A 19,111-nucleotide genomic window follows, 5' to 3' on the forward strand; every position below is an offset into this window, starting at 1 on the left:
TTTCTAATGTCCTTGGTTCTATGCAAATAAAAGTGTAGCTGCCTGTGAACATCTAACTGATGCAACTTATATTCTGCCCTGTTGGAGTGGTTAGGGAAAAACACAGGAAGGTCTATGGACTGATTCAAGTTACTCTCTGAAGAGACCTTAGGAAGGAAGGACGGATTAGTCCTAAGAGCAACCCTGTCATTGTGGAACACGAGGTATGGGGGACGGACAAAAAGAGCCTGTAGTTCGAAACTCTTCTGGCTGAAGTAATAGCTACCAGGAAGAGTGTTTTCCAAGATAAGAACTTCAGCGAACAAGAAGCTGCAGGTTCAAAAAGGGGCAAAATTAGCAAAGTTAAAATCAAATTTAAATCCCACGGTGGAGGAGGATCTCTCACTGGGGGCCTGAGCAGAGTGGTTCCTGTGAGAAAGGCTTTACACAGCTTATGGGACATGATATTGTTTTCCGACAGACCAATATGAAAATTTGAAATTTCTGCTAACTGGACTCTAATTGTAGTTGAAGCAGAACCAGCATAGAAGAGTTCTGCTAGAAATTCCAAAATGGAGTGCACTGGGGCTGAAAAGGGGTCTATGCTTTTGCCTCTGCCCAGGAAGAAAAACATTTCCACTTACTAGTGTAAGTTTTTCTGGTCGTAGACTTGTGTGATGACAAAAGGATTTCTCTCACAGATGGGGAAATATCTGGGAGCCTGGCTACAGTTGGAAGTGGAGCAACCATGCTGTGAGCTGGAGAGTGTGCAGGGACTGGTGCAGCCCACCCGATTGATGAATCATGAGGTCTGGAACAAGGCTGTTCAAGAAGATAGGAGTGCAGGAACACAAACCATATTTGTTGAGGCCAGTAAGGAGCAATGAGGATCATTTTGAAACCCAAAATGGCAGCCTTCTGAATCAATTTCGGTATGAGGGGGAAAGGAGGAAATGCATAAAGAAGTCCCTGGGGCCAATTGTGGACTAGAGCGTCTCTGGGGAGATGCCCGGGGAGTGGAAGGAGGGAGAAGAAATTGCTGCACTTACTGTTGAGGGGAGTTGCAAAAAGGTTGCAGCAAGGTTGGCCCCATCTGCGGAAGATTTTGTCCGCAACCACCTGGTTCAGAGACCACTCGTGAGGCATGAGAATTGCTCTGCTCAGTCTGTCTGCTATAACGTTGGACTTCCCAGGGATGTGCGTTGCAATCAGAAACCATTGGGAAGAGATTGCCCACTGCCAGAGTCTGAGTGCTTCTCGACATAGGGGGTAGGATCTGGTTCCGCCCTGCTTGTTGATGTACCACACTACGGACATATTGTCCATTTGAACTGCAATGGTCCTGGTAGGAAGAGAGTCCTGAAGAGCCTGCAACGCTAAGAGCACGGCCCTCATCTCCAAGACATTTATGTGCAGATGATACTCGTGAGGTTGCCAGGTGCCTTGGACTGTTCTGCCCTGATAATGCCCCCCCACCCGATCAGGGAGGTGTCCGTGGTCACTGTAGCCACTGGAGGGGGAAGAACAAATGGTCTGCCATGGAGCACTGATGTGGAGACCATCCACCACGCAAGGTGTTTCTTACATGCCTGAGTGATCATAATCGTGTAAGACATGGGAAGTTGCTGGAAGGACAATTGGGTGAAAAGAAGCCACCGGAGAATCCTCATGTGAAAATGAGCTAGAGGAATGAGTACAACAGCTGCTGCCATGAGACCTAATGTTTGAAGGACAAACCTGGCTTGAATCCTTTTGCATGCTAATAAAACCTTGACATGCTGACAAATCACTGCAACCCTGTCTGGTGGGAGGCTCGCTAACATGTCTTTTGTATTTAAATTTGTGCCTATAAAGGTGATAGATTGACAGGGCGACAATGCAGACTTTTCAAAATTTATTATGATACCTAGCCTGGAGCAAGTATCGATGGTGCAGTCTCTGGCTCGCAGAAGGTGATGTCTGGTGGTAGCAGTGAGGAGCTAGTCATCGAGATATGGAAACACCTGGAATCCTTGCCGTCTCAGATGAGCGATAACTACTGCCATACATTTGGTAAACACCATGGGAGCTCTGGTGAGACCAAAGGGCAGAGCTCTGAACTGATAATGGCTGGCTCCCAGCTGGAAGTGGAGGAATCTTTGGAAGCATCTGTCCATTTTTATGTGGTAGTACGCATCCTGAAGATCTATGGAGCACATCCAATTGTCCTGATCCAGAAAGGGTAAAATGGACTGAAGCGTGACCGTCTGGAATTTTGTTCTTTGTACAGACTTGTTTAGTCTGCTGAGATCCAAAATGGGTCTCCAGTCCCCTGTCTTTTTTGGTACCAAAAAGAACCTTGAGTAAATTCCGGATCCTTGTTGGTCTGCTGGGACTTGCTGGTTGGCCCTTTTTCTTAGCAGTTTTGAGACTTCTTGCACTGCTTGGTCCCTTAGATTGGGTGGAACATCTGGAAGGGACTTGTATGACTTTAAAGGGGTGCAAACGAAGGGGATTCTGTAGCCTCTGGATATGACGGACTGTACCCATTTGTCTTGTGTTATGTCTCGCCAGGCTCCTGGGTACAGTGATAGTCTTCCCCCGATTGCCTCCAGAGGTGAGCAGCCAGGCAACCCTTCAGGGATGCTGGAAGGGCTTGTCAGAGAAGGATTCTCTGCTGCCCTGGTTTTGCGGACCCCCTCTGCCACGTGGGCGGCATCTGTTATTGTTCCCTCCACTGCCCCTGGAGGGAAACTCACCACGTGTGTCCGGCAAGGCTCCTTGAGATTTCCGGAACCACATCTTCCCACTCTTCCAACCCTTAGGATATGGTCTGGAGGGAGTGGAAAAATGGACTCCTACAGCAGAGAGAGTCTTGCCTTCTTGCTCACACCTGGTAAGGGTATCTTTCACCTGTGATCCAAAGAGAGTGGAACCATCAAAGGGGGTGTTGGTGAAAGACGCTCTGAAAGATTTCGCAAAGTTACATAGCTGCATCCAAGCATGCCTCCTTAGGGCCATGCCTGTGCCTGCAGCTCTACTCGCACCATCGGCTGCATATGAAATGAGCCGCATGGAGGAGTTTACCACAGAATTAAGAGTCACCAGCTGGGAGGCTGCCTTAGCCAGGGCCCCCTCAGCTGATGGATCTTGGAGGGTATCTCCAAGCTCTTTCAGGACATCCCTCTGAAGATGGGTAAAGTATTACAGGTAATTCAGGGACCACATGGAAAAGGTCGCTGAAGAGAACATCTGCTTCCCATATCTGTCTATCGTCCTGGACTCCTTATTAGGGGGATGGACAGATGAAGACGTTTCAGCCAACTCCTTCTTTGTGGCTGCTGCTACCACCATGGCATCAATGGGGACACCCTTGGTCAAGAACTGTTTGTCCTGCGGGGCAGTAATGAATTTTGCAGGTCTTCTAGGGGTCGGTTCTACTGTGTCTGGAGCTGTCCATGCCTTTTAAGCTACCACAGACATCAGTGGGTAGAAAGGCAGAGACACACAGGAGGTGGAAGGTCGGGATCCAAACGCATCCAGGAATACCAACTCATCCTCGGAAGGGCTTAGAGTAGTCCAGTTTCCCCTATGCCTAAGCATCTCAAGGATGTCTGAGAAGGAGACATCTTCAGAGGGGAATCTTGGGGACCCTTCTGACTCCTCTAAGTTGGTATCCGACGTAATAGACTCGGAGGAGTCAACATGCTTCCTCTTGCATTTTCTCTTGCGAGGTGGCTCTTCTGAAAGATCAGGGGAAGCCTCAGAAGAGGAGGATACACCCAATGGAGTGTCCTGGAGCGCTGGATCCCCATGCTTAGGGTCTGGAAGAGGGGCAGAGGCTGAGGCAGGCACCCTAGGGGAGGAGCCGATGGGGTCGATCGTGGGACTGACTCAGGGGCCAGCACACTCCTCATCACCTGGAAGGTGTCCCTGCCAGGACGCAGAGAAGGCTCAGGCTCCGACAAAATCAAAAGCCCTCCCCACACCGAGAGAGATGGCTCCAAGGCAGATGATGGAGCTGAGCTCACCTGCGCCGAAGCACCAAGAGGGACAGCGGGGTCGGACAAGGGTTCGATGCCACTCGCCCCCTTGGAGCTGACGAGGGAGTCTCGGTGCCTAGATCCCTCCAGGGATGGTACCATGGAAGGGATCGGAGCTGACAAAGGAACCAAAAGGGAGGGTATCGGCACAGATGATTCCATGACTCAAACCCCAACAAACTCCAGCTCCGAGCTCAAAGGAAGAGTCGGAGGAGGAATATCAATAGCTGTGGACAGAGCTGACTCCTGATGAGGAGGGCTGGACAACATTTTGGCAAGGGCCTGCGACTTCAAGAACCTACTAACCACTCTTTCCAAATCATGGTCCGAAAGTCTAGAGGACCGAGAAGAGTGGGATGATCGGTGACTATGCTCCGATTGGAGCAGGGGCAACTTTGGAGCCGAATGTATCGACTCCAAAGAAGGAGACCTGGATCTCTTTCGACTCTCAGCCAGCTCCGAAGACCGTGTCGGAGCTGACTGGGAGGGAGGGACATCGGTTCCAGCCGGAGCTGAAATGGATTGTGTGGCTTCACCCAATGACGGCTCCGAACTGGGAGTCGACGGTTTAGGTGGCCTGGAAGATTTCACCGGCTGAGACTTCGACGGTGAATCTTGGGGTTTAAGCAGACCCCTCAGAATCAATTTATTTTTGCGCTCCTGCAGGACTCTTGGACTAAAGGCATGACAGATGAAGCAAGAGTCCTGCAGGTGCACAGCGCCCAGACAATAAACACAAGAAGTGTGACCATCTGTCAGAGACATCTTCTGACAGCATGAGTCACACTTCTTGAATCTGGACAGTTTTGGATCCTTGGATTTTCTTGGAAGAAAACCAAGGACAAGTTTTCACGCAAAAAGTTAAGGTAACCGATGAAAAATATTAATACCCTACAGTTACCACAACCCACTACAAGTACTACTACTACAAAGAAAAACTAACTACAATGAATAAAGTCTAACTAATGACTAATTCTACACTACAATAAAGTAATTTTTACAGGAAAATAACAGTAAATAACAGTAATAATAAAGAAGCTTATATGACCTGAGCCAGTAGAACAACCTTGCAGCAGAAGCGGCAAATGAGATCTGGGTATCTAGCGGCAGGCATCATGGGATATAGGGGGGCCTCGAGCCGGTAAGCAGCTCTCAAGCTTTTGAAGATGGCCGAGTTGGAGCCGAGGATCGGCTCCGAACCCAACCAGCAAGAATAGAAGGCGAGATAGACAACTTAACATTTATTAATACATCTCTCATTTCTGTATAATCTCTTAAACACTCTTTCATAGCCACAAACATTCCCAGAGGAAACTTTCTTTAAATTCCCTGTATACATGAATAAGGTCTCCTCTTAAATATATATATATATATATATATATATATATATATATATATATATATATATATATATATATATATATGAGGCACTGTACAAGTTCAGATATTTTAATCTTTCATAATTTCATAACAACTTTTAAACTTTCACATCCATGGATGCCCTTGCTATCTTTCTGCTGTACTCTTTCAAATTACTCATGCTAGATTTTTTTTTTAATAAGGTTTCCATATTAATTTTCCATACTATAGTTTGAATCTAAAGCAACTTACAATCAATTATGTCATCATTTCTGAATCCGCTGACTCTATAAATCAGTTTATAGAGCCCATAGTTTTATAACTACCAGTCTGCCTCTCGCACATCGCATATGCTTCATTTTTGATTTATTTATTTATTTATCACTACGGTATTTTCCTGTGTCCAAATGGTCAGCTTGGTCAAGTTCTTTTACCAACATGCCACATCTGTAACATGTAATCAGTTCATCCATTTTGAACTTGTATGCATACATATAACACCTCAGATAAAAAAGATAGATCTGAAAGATGCAACTTAAACAAATATAGGCCAAGGAAAAGCCTGTGGGACACCTCAACTGTGACCTAGAAATTCACTTGTCCAACTGTTGAATGATACTTGCCATGTCCTATTTGTAAATCATGCAGCTATCCATCTTATCAACCTTTAATTAATACCTACTAAAGGCTGAAATTAAGTCTATATAAATTACATCACAGCACAATTTTTTTTATTTGTAGCTGTTATATTATCATAGAACATTGTATTGCAGGTATTTATAGATCTATTTTCAACAGAGCAGACCTGTAATGAGCTGCATACCCCAGGGTTCGGTCTTGGGGTGTCTGTTATTTCGGATATACTTTTCTGAGGTGCAGGCCAAAACCAGTGGGCTGTGGCTGACCAAGTTTGTAGATGACTGAAAGCTGGGCACTGTCATCAATTCCGGTAGTGATATGGACATCCTCCAAGAGGGTCTCAGCCAAACAAATGACTGGTGCCAGAAACATGGCCAAAAGCTGAATACCAAAATTGCATCATCATCCCTGTTGGGGAGAGTGACATCCCCACAAATTATCATATTAATAACAATGTTCTAAGCATGCAATCAGTCATGAGGGATTTGGCACCCAGGCTGATAGCAGCCTGACTTTTGACCACCACGTTGCTTCCGTTGTACAGAAAGCTTTCTACATGGCCCACCTCATAAGTAAGGGTATCTCATCCAGGAACAAGGAGGTCATAATATCCCTGTATTCTTCCCTTATAAGGCCCATTATTGAGTACAACTCCCCATCCGGCATGTACCTCGCAAAGCACATTCAGCAGCTGGAGACATCACAGAGGTTCCTCACAAGGAGAATCCAGGGCCTTAAAAATCTATTATACATGGATAGGCTATAAGCCTTATCCCTCTACTCAGTTTCATACAGACTGCTTAGAGATGACCTCTGTCTGGCATACAATTCAATCTCAGACCCCACCTTGATGGGACTGCTGATATCCGCAAGTCAAGCTCCACTCAAGTAACCCACATGCATGGCCTCAACCTAGTCTGAGACATCAATAGGACTAGTTGATGGGACAGATTTGTGTCCCAGAGACTCCCCCATCTTTGGAATAGACTCCCTCTCCATGTCAAGCAGAGTACCTCATTATCCCTTTTTAAGTGCTACCTGGATACCTGGATGGGAAATAGAAAATACATCCCTGGGATTCCACCCGTGTCCCTGCTGGACAGGGACATCAGGAGCTGACTTGTCTAAACATGGGCTAAACTCTTGGCTAGGCTTATAATGTCCTCGGGACCAATAGCCTAGTAACTTCCTATGATCCCAAGATATGTACTCTGATATACGGTTTCAAGTCCCAGTCTTTGCCATTCTGACAACAATACAACCAAAATAACTTTCTCTGTTATTTTTCCTCAACAAGAAAGTAAACTTCTGGATCTGTATAAATTTGGGTTTGTCCTTTTCCCCTTTCCCTTAAACATGGGTTTAACATGTGCGTGTCTGCAATACAGTTGAAATTTCCCATACTTAAATAACCCCAGTGAAGAACAGATATAATGTTACTGTAAGTTTATGTTGACGTGTCCTGAAATCATTATTACTAATTCCATCTCCCACACCCCGTTGTGCTTTTTTTTCAGTCCAGGCAGTTTATATAGTACTTTTTCAATTTCATCTAATCTAATTTTGTTATCTATCATTACCTGGATGTTACTAGTACAAATCACCTCCATTTGTGGAACCAAATTGTTTTGCAAACAGCTTTATAAATATATATACAATCTGTTGTGTTTTAGAATAAATTTTACAATCCATAAACAGTTTATCGACTTGTATGTCTTTACTCCTACCACATCTTTTATGTCTATAAAATGGTTTCCTAATTATACTTCATATCTTTATATAACTTTTTTTCCTGACCTTGTCTCACACTGTTTAATATTTCTGTCCAGTTAGTTTATTTCAGTTTTTAAAGTTATAGTTCAAACTTCTTTCCATTTTCATATTTTTTCATTTTTCATCTTAACTAAGTATATGTTTTATGGAAATACATCCCCCTGACCTTGTGTGCCTAGATCCTGATGTTTTTGCATTGAAAAAAATGTCCTTTCAAAACTTGTCACATTTCTTCTGCCGTTTTTCCATTGAATTACATAGTGACTGTTTTGTGTCCATGTAGTCTGTTATTAATCCCCTGTGTTCTGGCTTAGATTCCATTTTGGCAAATTATGTATCAGTTGTTTAACCTTTAGAACCTCATGAACACTACACATCAAAGGTGGTAAAACTTTACATGAAGTAACAAACATGTCCTTAAAAACACAAACAATATCCAGTATGTTCGTTTACCATGTAGGTTTGTTTACTATCTGCAATAATTGTTGCCCCTCAGCATACATTGTAAATAATTTCCTTACTAATGTTGCAGAATCAATAGTATTATACTCTGTTTCTGGTAAATGTATTTCTCCAGCTTATACTGTTTTCCCATCATGTGTTTCATGCTAAAACTATCTAGGTCATCAGCGATTTGCTTTAGTGGTCTCTACACTCCAACAATTGCAATGTGTTCCTTATTGTCATAATTATACAATCTACAGCACCGGTGTTATGACAAAGACATAATGCTAACAAATCTCGTAACAATCTTTAATCTCAGTCGTAACACCTCCACCTGATTTTTGTTTGATTGTTACATAAAAATACATTTATACCCTGACAGAACTGATTTCTAAATATTGTTTTTAACTATGCTTCACAAACAATAAGAACACCCATCTTACTGAACACAGCAAATTTTCCAGTTAAAAAAAAAAACTTTAATTAATGCTCCTAGTATTAACAACCAGCACAAATAAATCAACTGTTGCTGTCTGTAAACTGTTATATTTCTAACCTGGCAAAAAATCTTGTTTTGTGTTAGTCAAATTTTAAAGAAAAAAAAAACCTGCTACATATATTCTCTCCCTTATCTTGACAAATAGACTTCATCTTGTCTGCATAGATTTTATCCAAATTAGGCTGGGATATTCTACACAATCACAGTTTTTAAATGGGTAATTTTTTTCAGGTAGGTATTTACTAAAAGAATCTTTTAATTCACACTGGCCCAACTCTCCTTTGTAGATGTGATTTGTGAAAAATATGTCCTGACACCTGTATTAGCTATGTTATCTAAAGGGGCTGCAAGTTCCTTACTATTACTAACAGTCAATGAATCCTTGAAAATGAGATGATTTATGCAAAAATAATAAAAACAGCTCCATACTTCCTTATATTAATGCTTTCTAAGGCCCTGCTCACACCCTGCATTTTTGCGCTGGGCAAACATAACACTATTCAATGTTTGTCATCCCTTCTACAGATGTGAGTATCAGTTCTTTAATAACTGAATCTTTAATTGCAAGTACAATATCTCTGTACAGATCTAGAGACTTTGCCACTTCTAATTCAGTAATAGCTGCTTTTTCAGTTATTAAAGCTGAATGATCTTCATCACCATTAGTCTTAAGCATCTCACTGTTTTAACCACTTACTTAACCACTTACTTTATTTGCAAACGTACAATTCTCATACAGCTGTCTCTGGACTTCCACCGCGTGAACCAAGTTGTCAACATTAGTCTTTCTCCTCTTTTTTTCTTTCAGTAATGTTTTTTAATCCTTCCAGGTTCAATTTAGATTGTTTTCTTTTTAGCCTGACCTTTGTCTCTTTTGTCTTTTCTACCTTCTTTACTGGAAAAAAATATGTAATTTAGTGTACACTGAATGATTTGGATTGAACAATGTTATTATTCCCTGTAATCTGGGGATTACATAACAAGAAAAATTCCTTTTGTTTAATATATTCTGTTGGCATTACTGACATTAATCATTTTTTTTTATTCCTAGTTATTTTTTGCGGACTTTTCATAGGTTCCTAGGTAGTTATTAGATATGCAGTACAGCTGAACATTAATGAAGCTAGCCCAAATCAACATTTGCCCCAAAGCAGTGCCTGATTAATTTACTTGAAGAAAGTTACAAATTTGGTAATTGAAGGCTGACAGACTCAAACCCCACACCACGGGAAGTAGCACGTTAACAACTCTACTATGGTAACTACCAGATTCTCACTTTCTTTCTTTCTCTTATTTTTTCCTACATGCTCTGAATCTTCACATTGTTGTGTAGTTTCTCAATCATTCACACACACACACACACACACACACACACACACACACACACACACACACACACACACACACACACACTGAAAAATTGGTGCCATGGTAGCACAGCTGGAGTCCCTTCTATACCGATTCTGGTATTCTTTCAGTATCCATGGTTTTTGCCTGTTCCTCCAAATGATGCATGCCCTACATGATTTGTAATCTTCCAAACTGTCTTTAGGGGGTGGTGTGTGTGTGTGTGTGTGTGTGTGTGTGTGTGTGTGTGTGTGTGTGTGTGTGTGTGTGTATATACACGTGCATGAACGTGTGTGTGTGTGTGTGTGTGTGTGTGTGTGTGTGTGTGTGTGTGTGTGTGTGTGTCCATCTTGTCATAGACTGGCATCCTAGCCAGAACTGGTTTCTGCCTCGCAACCACTGAGTGCCAAAATCAGCTCCAGCTTTCCTGCAGCCCTAAACTGGATTATGTGGAAACTGGGAAATGAATGACTGATATATGAGAGTTTGTGAGTGGTGTGACTAGTTTGTATGCCCAAATGCATGTATCTGTGCATGTGTGTGTGTGTGTGTGTGTGTGTGTGTGTGTGTGTGTGTGTGTGTGTGTGTCCATCTTGTCATAGACTGGCATCCTAACCAGAACTGGTTTCTGCCTCGCAACCACTGAGTGCCAAAATCAGCTCCAGCTTTCCTGCAGCCCTAAACTGGATTATGTGGAAACTGGGAAATGAATGACTGATATATGACAGTTTGTGAGTGGTGTGACTAGTTTGTATGCACAAATGCATGTATCTGTGCATGTGTGTGTGTGTGTGTGTGTGTGTGTGTGTGTGTGTGTGAGTGTGTGTGTGTGTGTGTGTGTGTGTGTGTGTGTGTGTGTGTGTGTGTGTGTGTGTGTGTGTGTGTGTGTGTGTGTGTGTGTATGTGTGCATGCGGATGCATGCCTACACTTGTGTGTGTGTGCATGTGTTATCCTAGTATAACTTAGCCCTCTTTTAATAGTCCCTCACAAAATGAAAACAAAATTTTGTATTACATATCAACAGCCTTCTTTCTGTACCTCCACAAATGCTTTTTTCTAAACCTCAGACACAGGTAGTCCCAAGTCGTAAAATGATTCTGTGCTAGTAAATCACTTTTAGTGAGATGTTATTTTCCGCAGTTATTCAGTCCACTTGCTAAGGGAACCCAGCAACCAAGATAGAGATTCCCCATATAGTCTGCAGTTCCCATTCATTGAAAGTAGCATAACTTAATCAGAAGATAGATAGATGAAGCTTTTGGGTACAACTTTAAACCTTACAGTAAATGACTCAAAGATGTGCTTTGTTTTTAAATGACTACAAAGCATGTACTGTTTTTATTGCCATAAAATAGGTTCTACATGTTGCTATGTTACAACATTTAGTTATTACTCAACAAATGGTTACCTTGTAACAGTTGAAACTTACAAAATACATGTAACTTCAACTTCCTTGATGCAGTAAAAAGGGTTATTTTTTCTTAATGTGTTATAAAAGTAGTAGGTTACACTGCAATAAAATCTTGGCTTTCTTAAATATGTTGCAATGTTTTAATAATATTGAGAAAACAACTCTGCCCTCTTTATAAATGTCAGCTCTGAAATAGTGTACTGCAAGTGTGTGTTAACGTAACAAATGACTCAGCTGTGTGCTGACATAAGTGACTCAGCTGTGTGTTAACACACTGCACTTGACTTCAACTCAGTTCTCTAAAGCTGATCAAATGCATGATGTTTGGAAGACCCTGTTGACAGGAAAAATAGTTATGTCTGCAGCAACTCAAAATAACTATATTACATATTTGTGCTGTGAGGGTGAAAATTATAGTAAAATTCATAGCTCTATAGTAAAGACTAAGCGAAATAATAAAATCCTTAAGGACACGGAGAGGTACAGTAAACAAAAACAGAACTATGAGCAAAGTTCTGATCAGAAAGAACAATATAAATTCACATTATGAAGCTAGGGACAACTGTGTACAGTGGGCTTATCCATTCAATAAATGATTAAAATGAAAATAAATATTAGGGTTTCAACTATGGGGGGAAATGCTAGTATTCTACAATAGTTAAGTTATGTTTGCTTGCCATGTTATGATTTTTGTAGGCTGAAATTAAAATTAATAGACACTAGATGATAGGGTTATGCACAAACAAATCTATTAGTCTGGGGCATAGCATTCTGAATAGACCTGCCAAATGTTATATTTTCTGCTTTGAGCTCATAGAAGTAGTCAATTTCACATTCTTGTTTTAATTCCTGAAAATATTTTTGTTCTTCTTAAGAAATCACCATCAGTTTCTTTTTTCTGAATCAGCACTTAAATGTGCTTTCATTTTTTTATGACATCAGCTTCAAAAATAATAATACATATCAATATTAGTATTTACTATGGTGCAAAACATTAGTTTAATTCAAGAAATCTACAATTAAGTGAACAACTGTTTAGAATAAATGCAAACATAAGCATTACTTCTTTAAGTAAATGGTGTGTGACCGGTGAAATCAAGCATTTGTTTTAAATGGAAACACCTCAAGTATCACCTGAGGTGAATGAATTCGTTTGCAAGTTAAGTAACGGCAGTGTAATACATCTTCATCCACCAACGTGATTGAAGCTGAGCCTGCACAGAGCAACTCAGTTAGCAAGGATCTTTACAGATCAACTAATTTCAAAGGTTTTGTACAGTATCTGAGAAGCCTTTTTTCTGCATTTCTACCTAAACAGACAGTTGTCTTGAATAGTATTTGCAGTTATAATGTACAGGACAAATGAATTTGAAGAAAACTTGTGACTTACACTGTCCAAATACCACCAACAGAGACAACAAACAACAGAAAAGGCAGAAGAACCCAGCACTGCACGGTCATAGCCAGAGAGTCGCATGGAAGGATTTATCCGTTTACAATTCCGGAGAGCTCTCAGTACAGTCTTTCAGCAGTCTACAAATAATAAAAAAATTCAGTTGGATTTATAAGGAGCAAATCATAAATGAAGCATCATATGTCTTCACAGAGCACAAGCCCAGACAGAATTCTTCCCTCCCTCCCTTCCTTCCTTCCTTTTATTCTACTTTCTCTTACATGACAGATACGTACCACTCCTTCAAACTTTAACAAATAAGAGAGTCCTTTGCATTTTCTGGCTTTCAGCCATGTACAGGTGCCTCTGTAGTGAGAGCAAGGAATTTAGTAAGTTAATAATTGCGTTGGTCTTACTAAAACACATTATCTAGCAGCTAACTGCTTACTGTGTCCAGCAATATAAAAGGAAGAGGTCAACAGTTTCCATAAAGATTATTAACTTTAGGGAAGGGGAATATTATAGTCCACTCCACTGTCACCTTTTGAAGTTACACATACCTAGAGACAAGTAGCAGTTAACATTTTAGCTTTCTGTAACTACCATCAGCAGGATTAACTGTTTCTATGTCAGAAATATCTCTAAGAACCCAAACTCACTCAGCAAACAGAATAAAATAAAATACATTTGATAACTATCACTGATAAGTGTGGAGCCAAAATGGACTGAGGATAGTAAGATGGTTGCTTTCTTATGCCTATGGACTTGATAGATCAACAAGGTTTACTTAATCACTGGCTTAAGAGAACAGTATTCAACTGAGAATTGCAGACAAAAAAAGTATTCCAGAAATTTCCACCCCCCCCCCCATAGGAGACAGCAATGTTAGTATAAACAGTCAGTAAAAAGGTGCAATGCTGTGTTTATAGCTTAGTCTGACCTACTGGAACTTTTAGGAAAACCTTGCAGCCAGACTTCACAGGAAAAAGTGAAAGTGATGAATATCAGGTAAGTAGCTGAGTTGAAGTGAAGTTTCTGAGTGATTTAACATTTTGAAGCAACAGATAATTAAAATGAAGTAGTGAAACTGCTACTGAGTGTGATGGAGCTCACTCGCTTCACTACTCTGATAGAGTTTCATTACTGGAATTATTAGTGAGTGTGATGGAGCTCACTCACTTCACTACTCTGATAGAGTTTCATTACTGGAATTATTACTGAGTGTGATGGAGCTCACCCGCTTCACTACTCTGATAGAGTTTCATTACTGGAATTATTAGTGAGTGTGATGGAGCTCACCCGCTTCACTACTCTGATAGAGTTTCATTACTGGAATTATTAGTGAGTGTGATGGAGCTCACCCGCTTCACTACTCTGATAGAGTTTCATTACTGGAATTATTAGTGAGTGTGATGGAGCTCACTCACTTCACTACTCTGATAGAGTTTCATTACTGGAATTATTACTGAGTGTGATGGAGCTCACCCACCCGCTTCACTACTCTGATAGAGTTTCATTCCTGGAATTATTAGTGAGTGTGATGGAGCTCACCCGCTTCACTACTCTGATAGAGTTTCATTACTGGAATTATTAGTGAGTGTGATGGAGCTCACTCACTTCACTACTCTGATAGAGTTTCATTACTGGAATTATTACTGAGTGTGATGGAGCTCACCCGCTTCACTACTCTGATAGAGTTTCATTACTGGAATTATTAGTGAGTGTGATGGAGCTCACCCGCTTCACTACTCTGATAGAGTTTCATTACTGGAATTATTAGTGAGTGTGATGGAGCTCACCCGCTTCACTACTCTGATAGAGTTTCATTACTGGAATTATTAGTGAGTGTGATGGAGCTCACTCACTTCACTACTCTGATAGAGTTTCATTACTGGAATTATTACTGAGTGTGATGGAGCTCACCCGCTTCACTACTCTGATAGAGTTTCATTACTGGAATTATTACTGAGTGTGATGGAACTCACCCGCTTCACTACTCTGATAGAGTTTCATTACTGGAATTATTACTGAGTGTGATGGAGCTCACCCGCTTCACTACTCTGATAGAGTTTCATTACTGGAATTATTACTGAGTGTGATGGAGCTCACTCACTTCACTACTCTGATAGAGTTTCATTACTGGAATTATTACTGAGTGTGATGGAGCTCACTCACTTCACTACTCTGATAGATTTTCATTACTGGAATTATTACTGAGTGTGATGGAGCTCACCCGCTTCACTACTCTGACTGCTACTGAGAGTGATGGAGCTTGCCCGCTTCACTACTCTGATAGATTTTCATTACTGGAGTTATTAGATGTTCTGATGACACAAACTTGCAAGGGTATTAGTCCCTTTACCCTGAGAGATGACTTTGGAGGTGATTATGTTAAATATGACATTTAGGGCATACAGCTCAATGTATGGGGGGATGGGGTATATTTGCAATTATTTTGCTCTCACTTTCAGAAGTACAACAAACTCACGTCCAAAAGCATGACATTTTCCATTCCATTATGCAACCAATAATATTCTAGGCATTGAAAGTTATAATGATTGTCCACTGGTACAGGGACACATCCTGTTGTACCACTTGGTTGCTTTGGGCATAGATGATTGACATATTTTGAGATGAGGAAATGCTTACTTCTGTAGCTCCACATGAAGCTAAAGGAATGTAAATGTGAGTTTACAAATGTAGGATATGCCCTATCATATTCAGACTAGAAGTAAAAATGGCAGGTACATTCCTCCAACAGATAGAAAATAAAGTTGCAATGCAAAAGAAGTAAGAAGAATCAGACCTGCACTGTGACTGCAGCAGAATTACCCCCGTCTCTTCCTTGCAGCAGTATTACTCCCCCCCCCGACTCTTCCTTGCAGCAGATCTGTTTGATGTAATGAACTACAAGCACAGAGTTTCAGGAAAAGTAAGTCCAAACGAAGGTATGTAAGGTGACTATGCATGTGCATAATGTGACAGTCGCTTTTCAGTCTGTGCTCGCTCTTTGCTCGGTGACGTAGTGACCTCCAACTAATGCCAGGTCTCACTGTGAGTTTCATCAATTTATACAACATACAAAGAAAAAAGTTGCAAAAATATTTTCAAAGGCTTATTTGACGACAATAACTGAAGAGTTTAAACCAATTATGATATATGGAAAGAATCGAGCTAATTTATTGCAGCAAACGTCATTCCTTCAGAGAAGCACTTGGAGACACTAATCGGTGTTATGGGTATGCCCATATGTGCTTAGCTCAGAACTTTTTACAGCCATAAAAATGTAAGGATAAAACCCAAAGCAGGCCCAACAATGTTAATGGGACATTCTGAGCCTAAGTCACTAGTAAATGTAGACATACTTTACTTTAGTCATTGCAGCCAGAATCTGAACAGAATGGCAGTATGTTATGTTGCTGAACTGCAGCAAAAGGCTGTAAATAAGAATTTGCTTTATTTCTGTATGAAGCATTTAGAGAAAAAGTTACAAGGGGCCTTCACAGTGAAGCTTGCCAAAAACAATAACGCTTTTGAGGCTGAAATTAAAAATGGAGATCTGCCAAAATTGCAGGTGATGATACAGGTGATTATATAGATAGCCTTTGTATGACTACAGGTTAAGAATACTAGCTACAGGTGTTATGTAGAATCTGGACTTCTATATAATTCTTGGTTCCTATAGTACTGTTGCAGCTACACTGACTCCTGGCTCCACAATAAAAGATGTGAGCTCTTAAGCATTCTAAGCTACTGATAGCTAAACAGTTTCATTAGTTCTATTTACAAGGAAGGCTGCTGCCCCCTTAACCAATGCCCCAAAAAAGATACCCAATTTTTAAGGTGAGTAAAGGGATAAAGGGTTAACAGACATCCTTACAAATGGAATTCACCAAAAACCCACCAAAATCTATCAGAAGGTTGTAGTATCAATGACTCAAATTGAAATACTACTATAACATTCTGAGAGGTATGCAGATGTCCAGGAGAGGTCCAATGTTGTGCATTAATGCTGCGATGCCTAGCAGCTGAGAAAGCATGAGAGAGGTAGTTGGTATTAATGCTGCGATGCCTAGCAGCTGAGAAAGCGTGAGAGAGGTAGTTGGTATTAATGCTGCGATGCCTAGCAGCTGAGAAAGCGTGAGAGAGGTAGTTGGTATTAATGCTGCGATGCCTAGCAGCTGAGAAAGCGTGAGAGAGGTAGTTGGTATTAATGCTGTGATGTCTAGCAGCTGAGAAAGCATGAGAGGGGTAGTTGGTATTAATGCTGCGATGCCTAGCAGCTGAGAAAGCGTGAGAGGGGTAGTTGGTATTAATGCTGCAATGCCTAGCAGCTGAGAAAGCATGAGAGAGGTAGTTGGTATTAATGCTGCGATGCCTAGCAGCTGAGAAAGCGTGAGAGAGGTAGTTGGTATTAATGCTGCGATGCCTAGCAGCTGAGAAAGCGTGAGAGAGGTAGTTGGTATTAATGCTGTGATGTCTAGCAGCTGAGAAAGCATGAGAGGGGTAGTTGGTATTAATGCTGCGATGCCTAGCAGCTGAGAAAGCGTGAGAGGGGTAGTTGGTATTAATGCTGCAATGCCTAGCAGCTGAGAAAGCATGAGAGAGGTAGTTGGTATTAATGCTGCGATGCCTAGCAGCTGAGAAAGCATGAGAGAGGTAGTTGGTATTAATGCTGTGATGTCTAGCAGCTGAGAAAGCATGAGAGGGGTAGTTGGTATTAATGCTGCGATGCCTAGCAGCTGAGAAAGCATGAGAGGGGTAGTTGGTATTAATGCTGCAATGCCTAGCAGCTGAGAAAGCATGAGAGAGGTAGTTGGTATTAATGCTGCGATGCCTAGCAGCTGAGAAAGCGTGAGAAGGGTAGCTGGTATTAATGCTGCGATGCCTAGCAGCTGAGAAAGCATGAGAGGGGTAGCTGGTATTAATGCTGCGATGCCTAGCAGCTGAGAAAGCGTGAGAGGGGTAGTTGGTATTAATGCTGCGATGCCTAGCAGCTGAGAAAGCGTGAGAGGGGTAGTTGGTATTAATGCTGCGATGCCTAGCAGCTGAGAAAGCGTGAGAGGGGTAGTTGGTATTAATGCTGCGATGCCTAGCAGCTGAGAAAGCATGAGAGGTGTAGTTGGTATTAATGCTGCGATGCCTAGCAGCTGAGAAAGCGTGAGAGGGGTAGTTGGTATTAATGCTGCGATGCCTAGCAGCTGAGAAAGCGTGAGAGGGGTAGTTGGTATTAATGCTGCGATGCCTAGCAGCTGAGAAAGCGTGAGAGAGGTAGTTGGTATTAATGCTGCGATGCCTAGCAGCTGAGAAAGCGTGAGAGGGGTAGTTGGTACAATACTGAAGCTGACATACAGAGAAATCCTGCAAAACATAAACATTTTACTTGGTACATGTCTAATTATTTTTTATGAATGTTTATAAAAATGTTCTTATTGCTGTGTATTGGTTTAACCACAGTTTTGCCTCTGTTATTGTAAAGTATCTTTGCCATTTGGCTTGAGTTCTGACTGGAAAGGGTGTTTTGACAGGTTCACCTACTCAGTTAACAAATATGCATACAAAAATAAATGAATGAAAAAGAAACAAAATCACCTGCCATACATTTGAGATTATAAAAGTGGAACACATGAAACAACCTAGAACCACAAATCTAGGAATCCGTTCCAGCCTCGCTTAAGGAATATTTCGCGTTTTAAGTATTCAGACAGGAACTGAGGCAGATCCACTCTGAATATGCCTTTTGCAAACAAATGAAGCTTGTGAGCTAAGCCTGTTCAAGTTTTTTTTTTTTTTTTTTTTTTTTTTTGCATGATGTAAAGTTTTGTGAGACAGTGAAAGCACTGCATTGTGTTGAAGTCATCACTTAGGTAAATCAAGGTGTGACACATGTTTTTCAAAAGCAGACTAATTTCTATTTGTAATAAAATAATAGAGGGATAAAAAGCTTGAAAGAGAATATGTAATTAATCTTCTGTCACACAGTAAACAGTATACTCTGATCATTTTGGTTGTAAAATGGATTATGCCATGTACATGTGTGGTGGTGGTTATAAGCTGGTCTTAAAAAGAGCTGTAAACACAGGAACATATCTTCTCCCAAGAACAGAAGAGCTGATGCCTGTGATATGTGGTGCAACTGTGTTTTCTAACATTCTAAAACAGAACTAACAACAAGATATCTGCAAGTATTATTGGTGATGATTCTAAAAAGTATGCAACAATTAGTACAGATTGAAATTTGCAT

General features: G+C 41.2%; 1 protein-coding gene across 2 annotated transcripts in view; it reads right to left on the minus strand.

Moving 5' to 3' along the window:
- Positions 1 to 19,111, minus strand: part of LOC122788856 (transmembrane protein 150A-like) — a 738,717-nt gene that overhangs the window by 391,241 nt on the left and 328,365 nt on the right. The window contains exon 2 of one of the 2 annotated variants that reach the window (XM_044055755.1): positions 12,865 to 13,007. In XM_044055755.1, the coding sequence (XP_043911690.1) occupies positions 12,865 to 12,935 (71 nt within the window). In that variant the 5' untranslated portion in view covers positions 12,936 to 13,007. Of the gene's footprint in view, positions 1 to 12,864; positions 13,109 to 19,111 lie in introns of those variants that run through there. The other variant, XM_044055754.1, reaches the window with a different exon arrangement.

Source organism: Protopterus annectens, chromosome 14.part0 (genome assembly GCF_019279795.1).
Source record: "Protopterus annectens isolate FY-2018-M chromosome 14.part0, PAN1.0, whole genome shotgun sequence".
NCBI classification, from domain to species: domain Eukaryota; kingdom Metazoa; phylum Chordata; order Ceratodontiformes; family Protopteridae; genus Protopterus; species Protopterus annectens.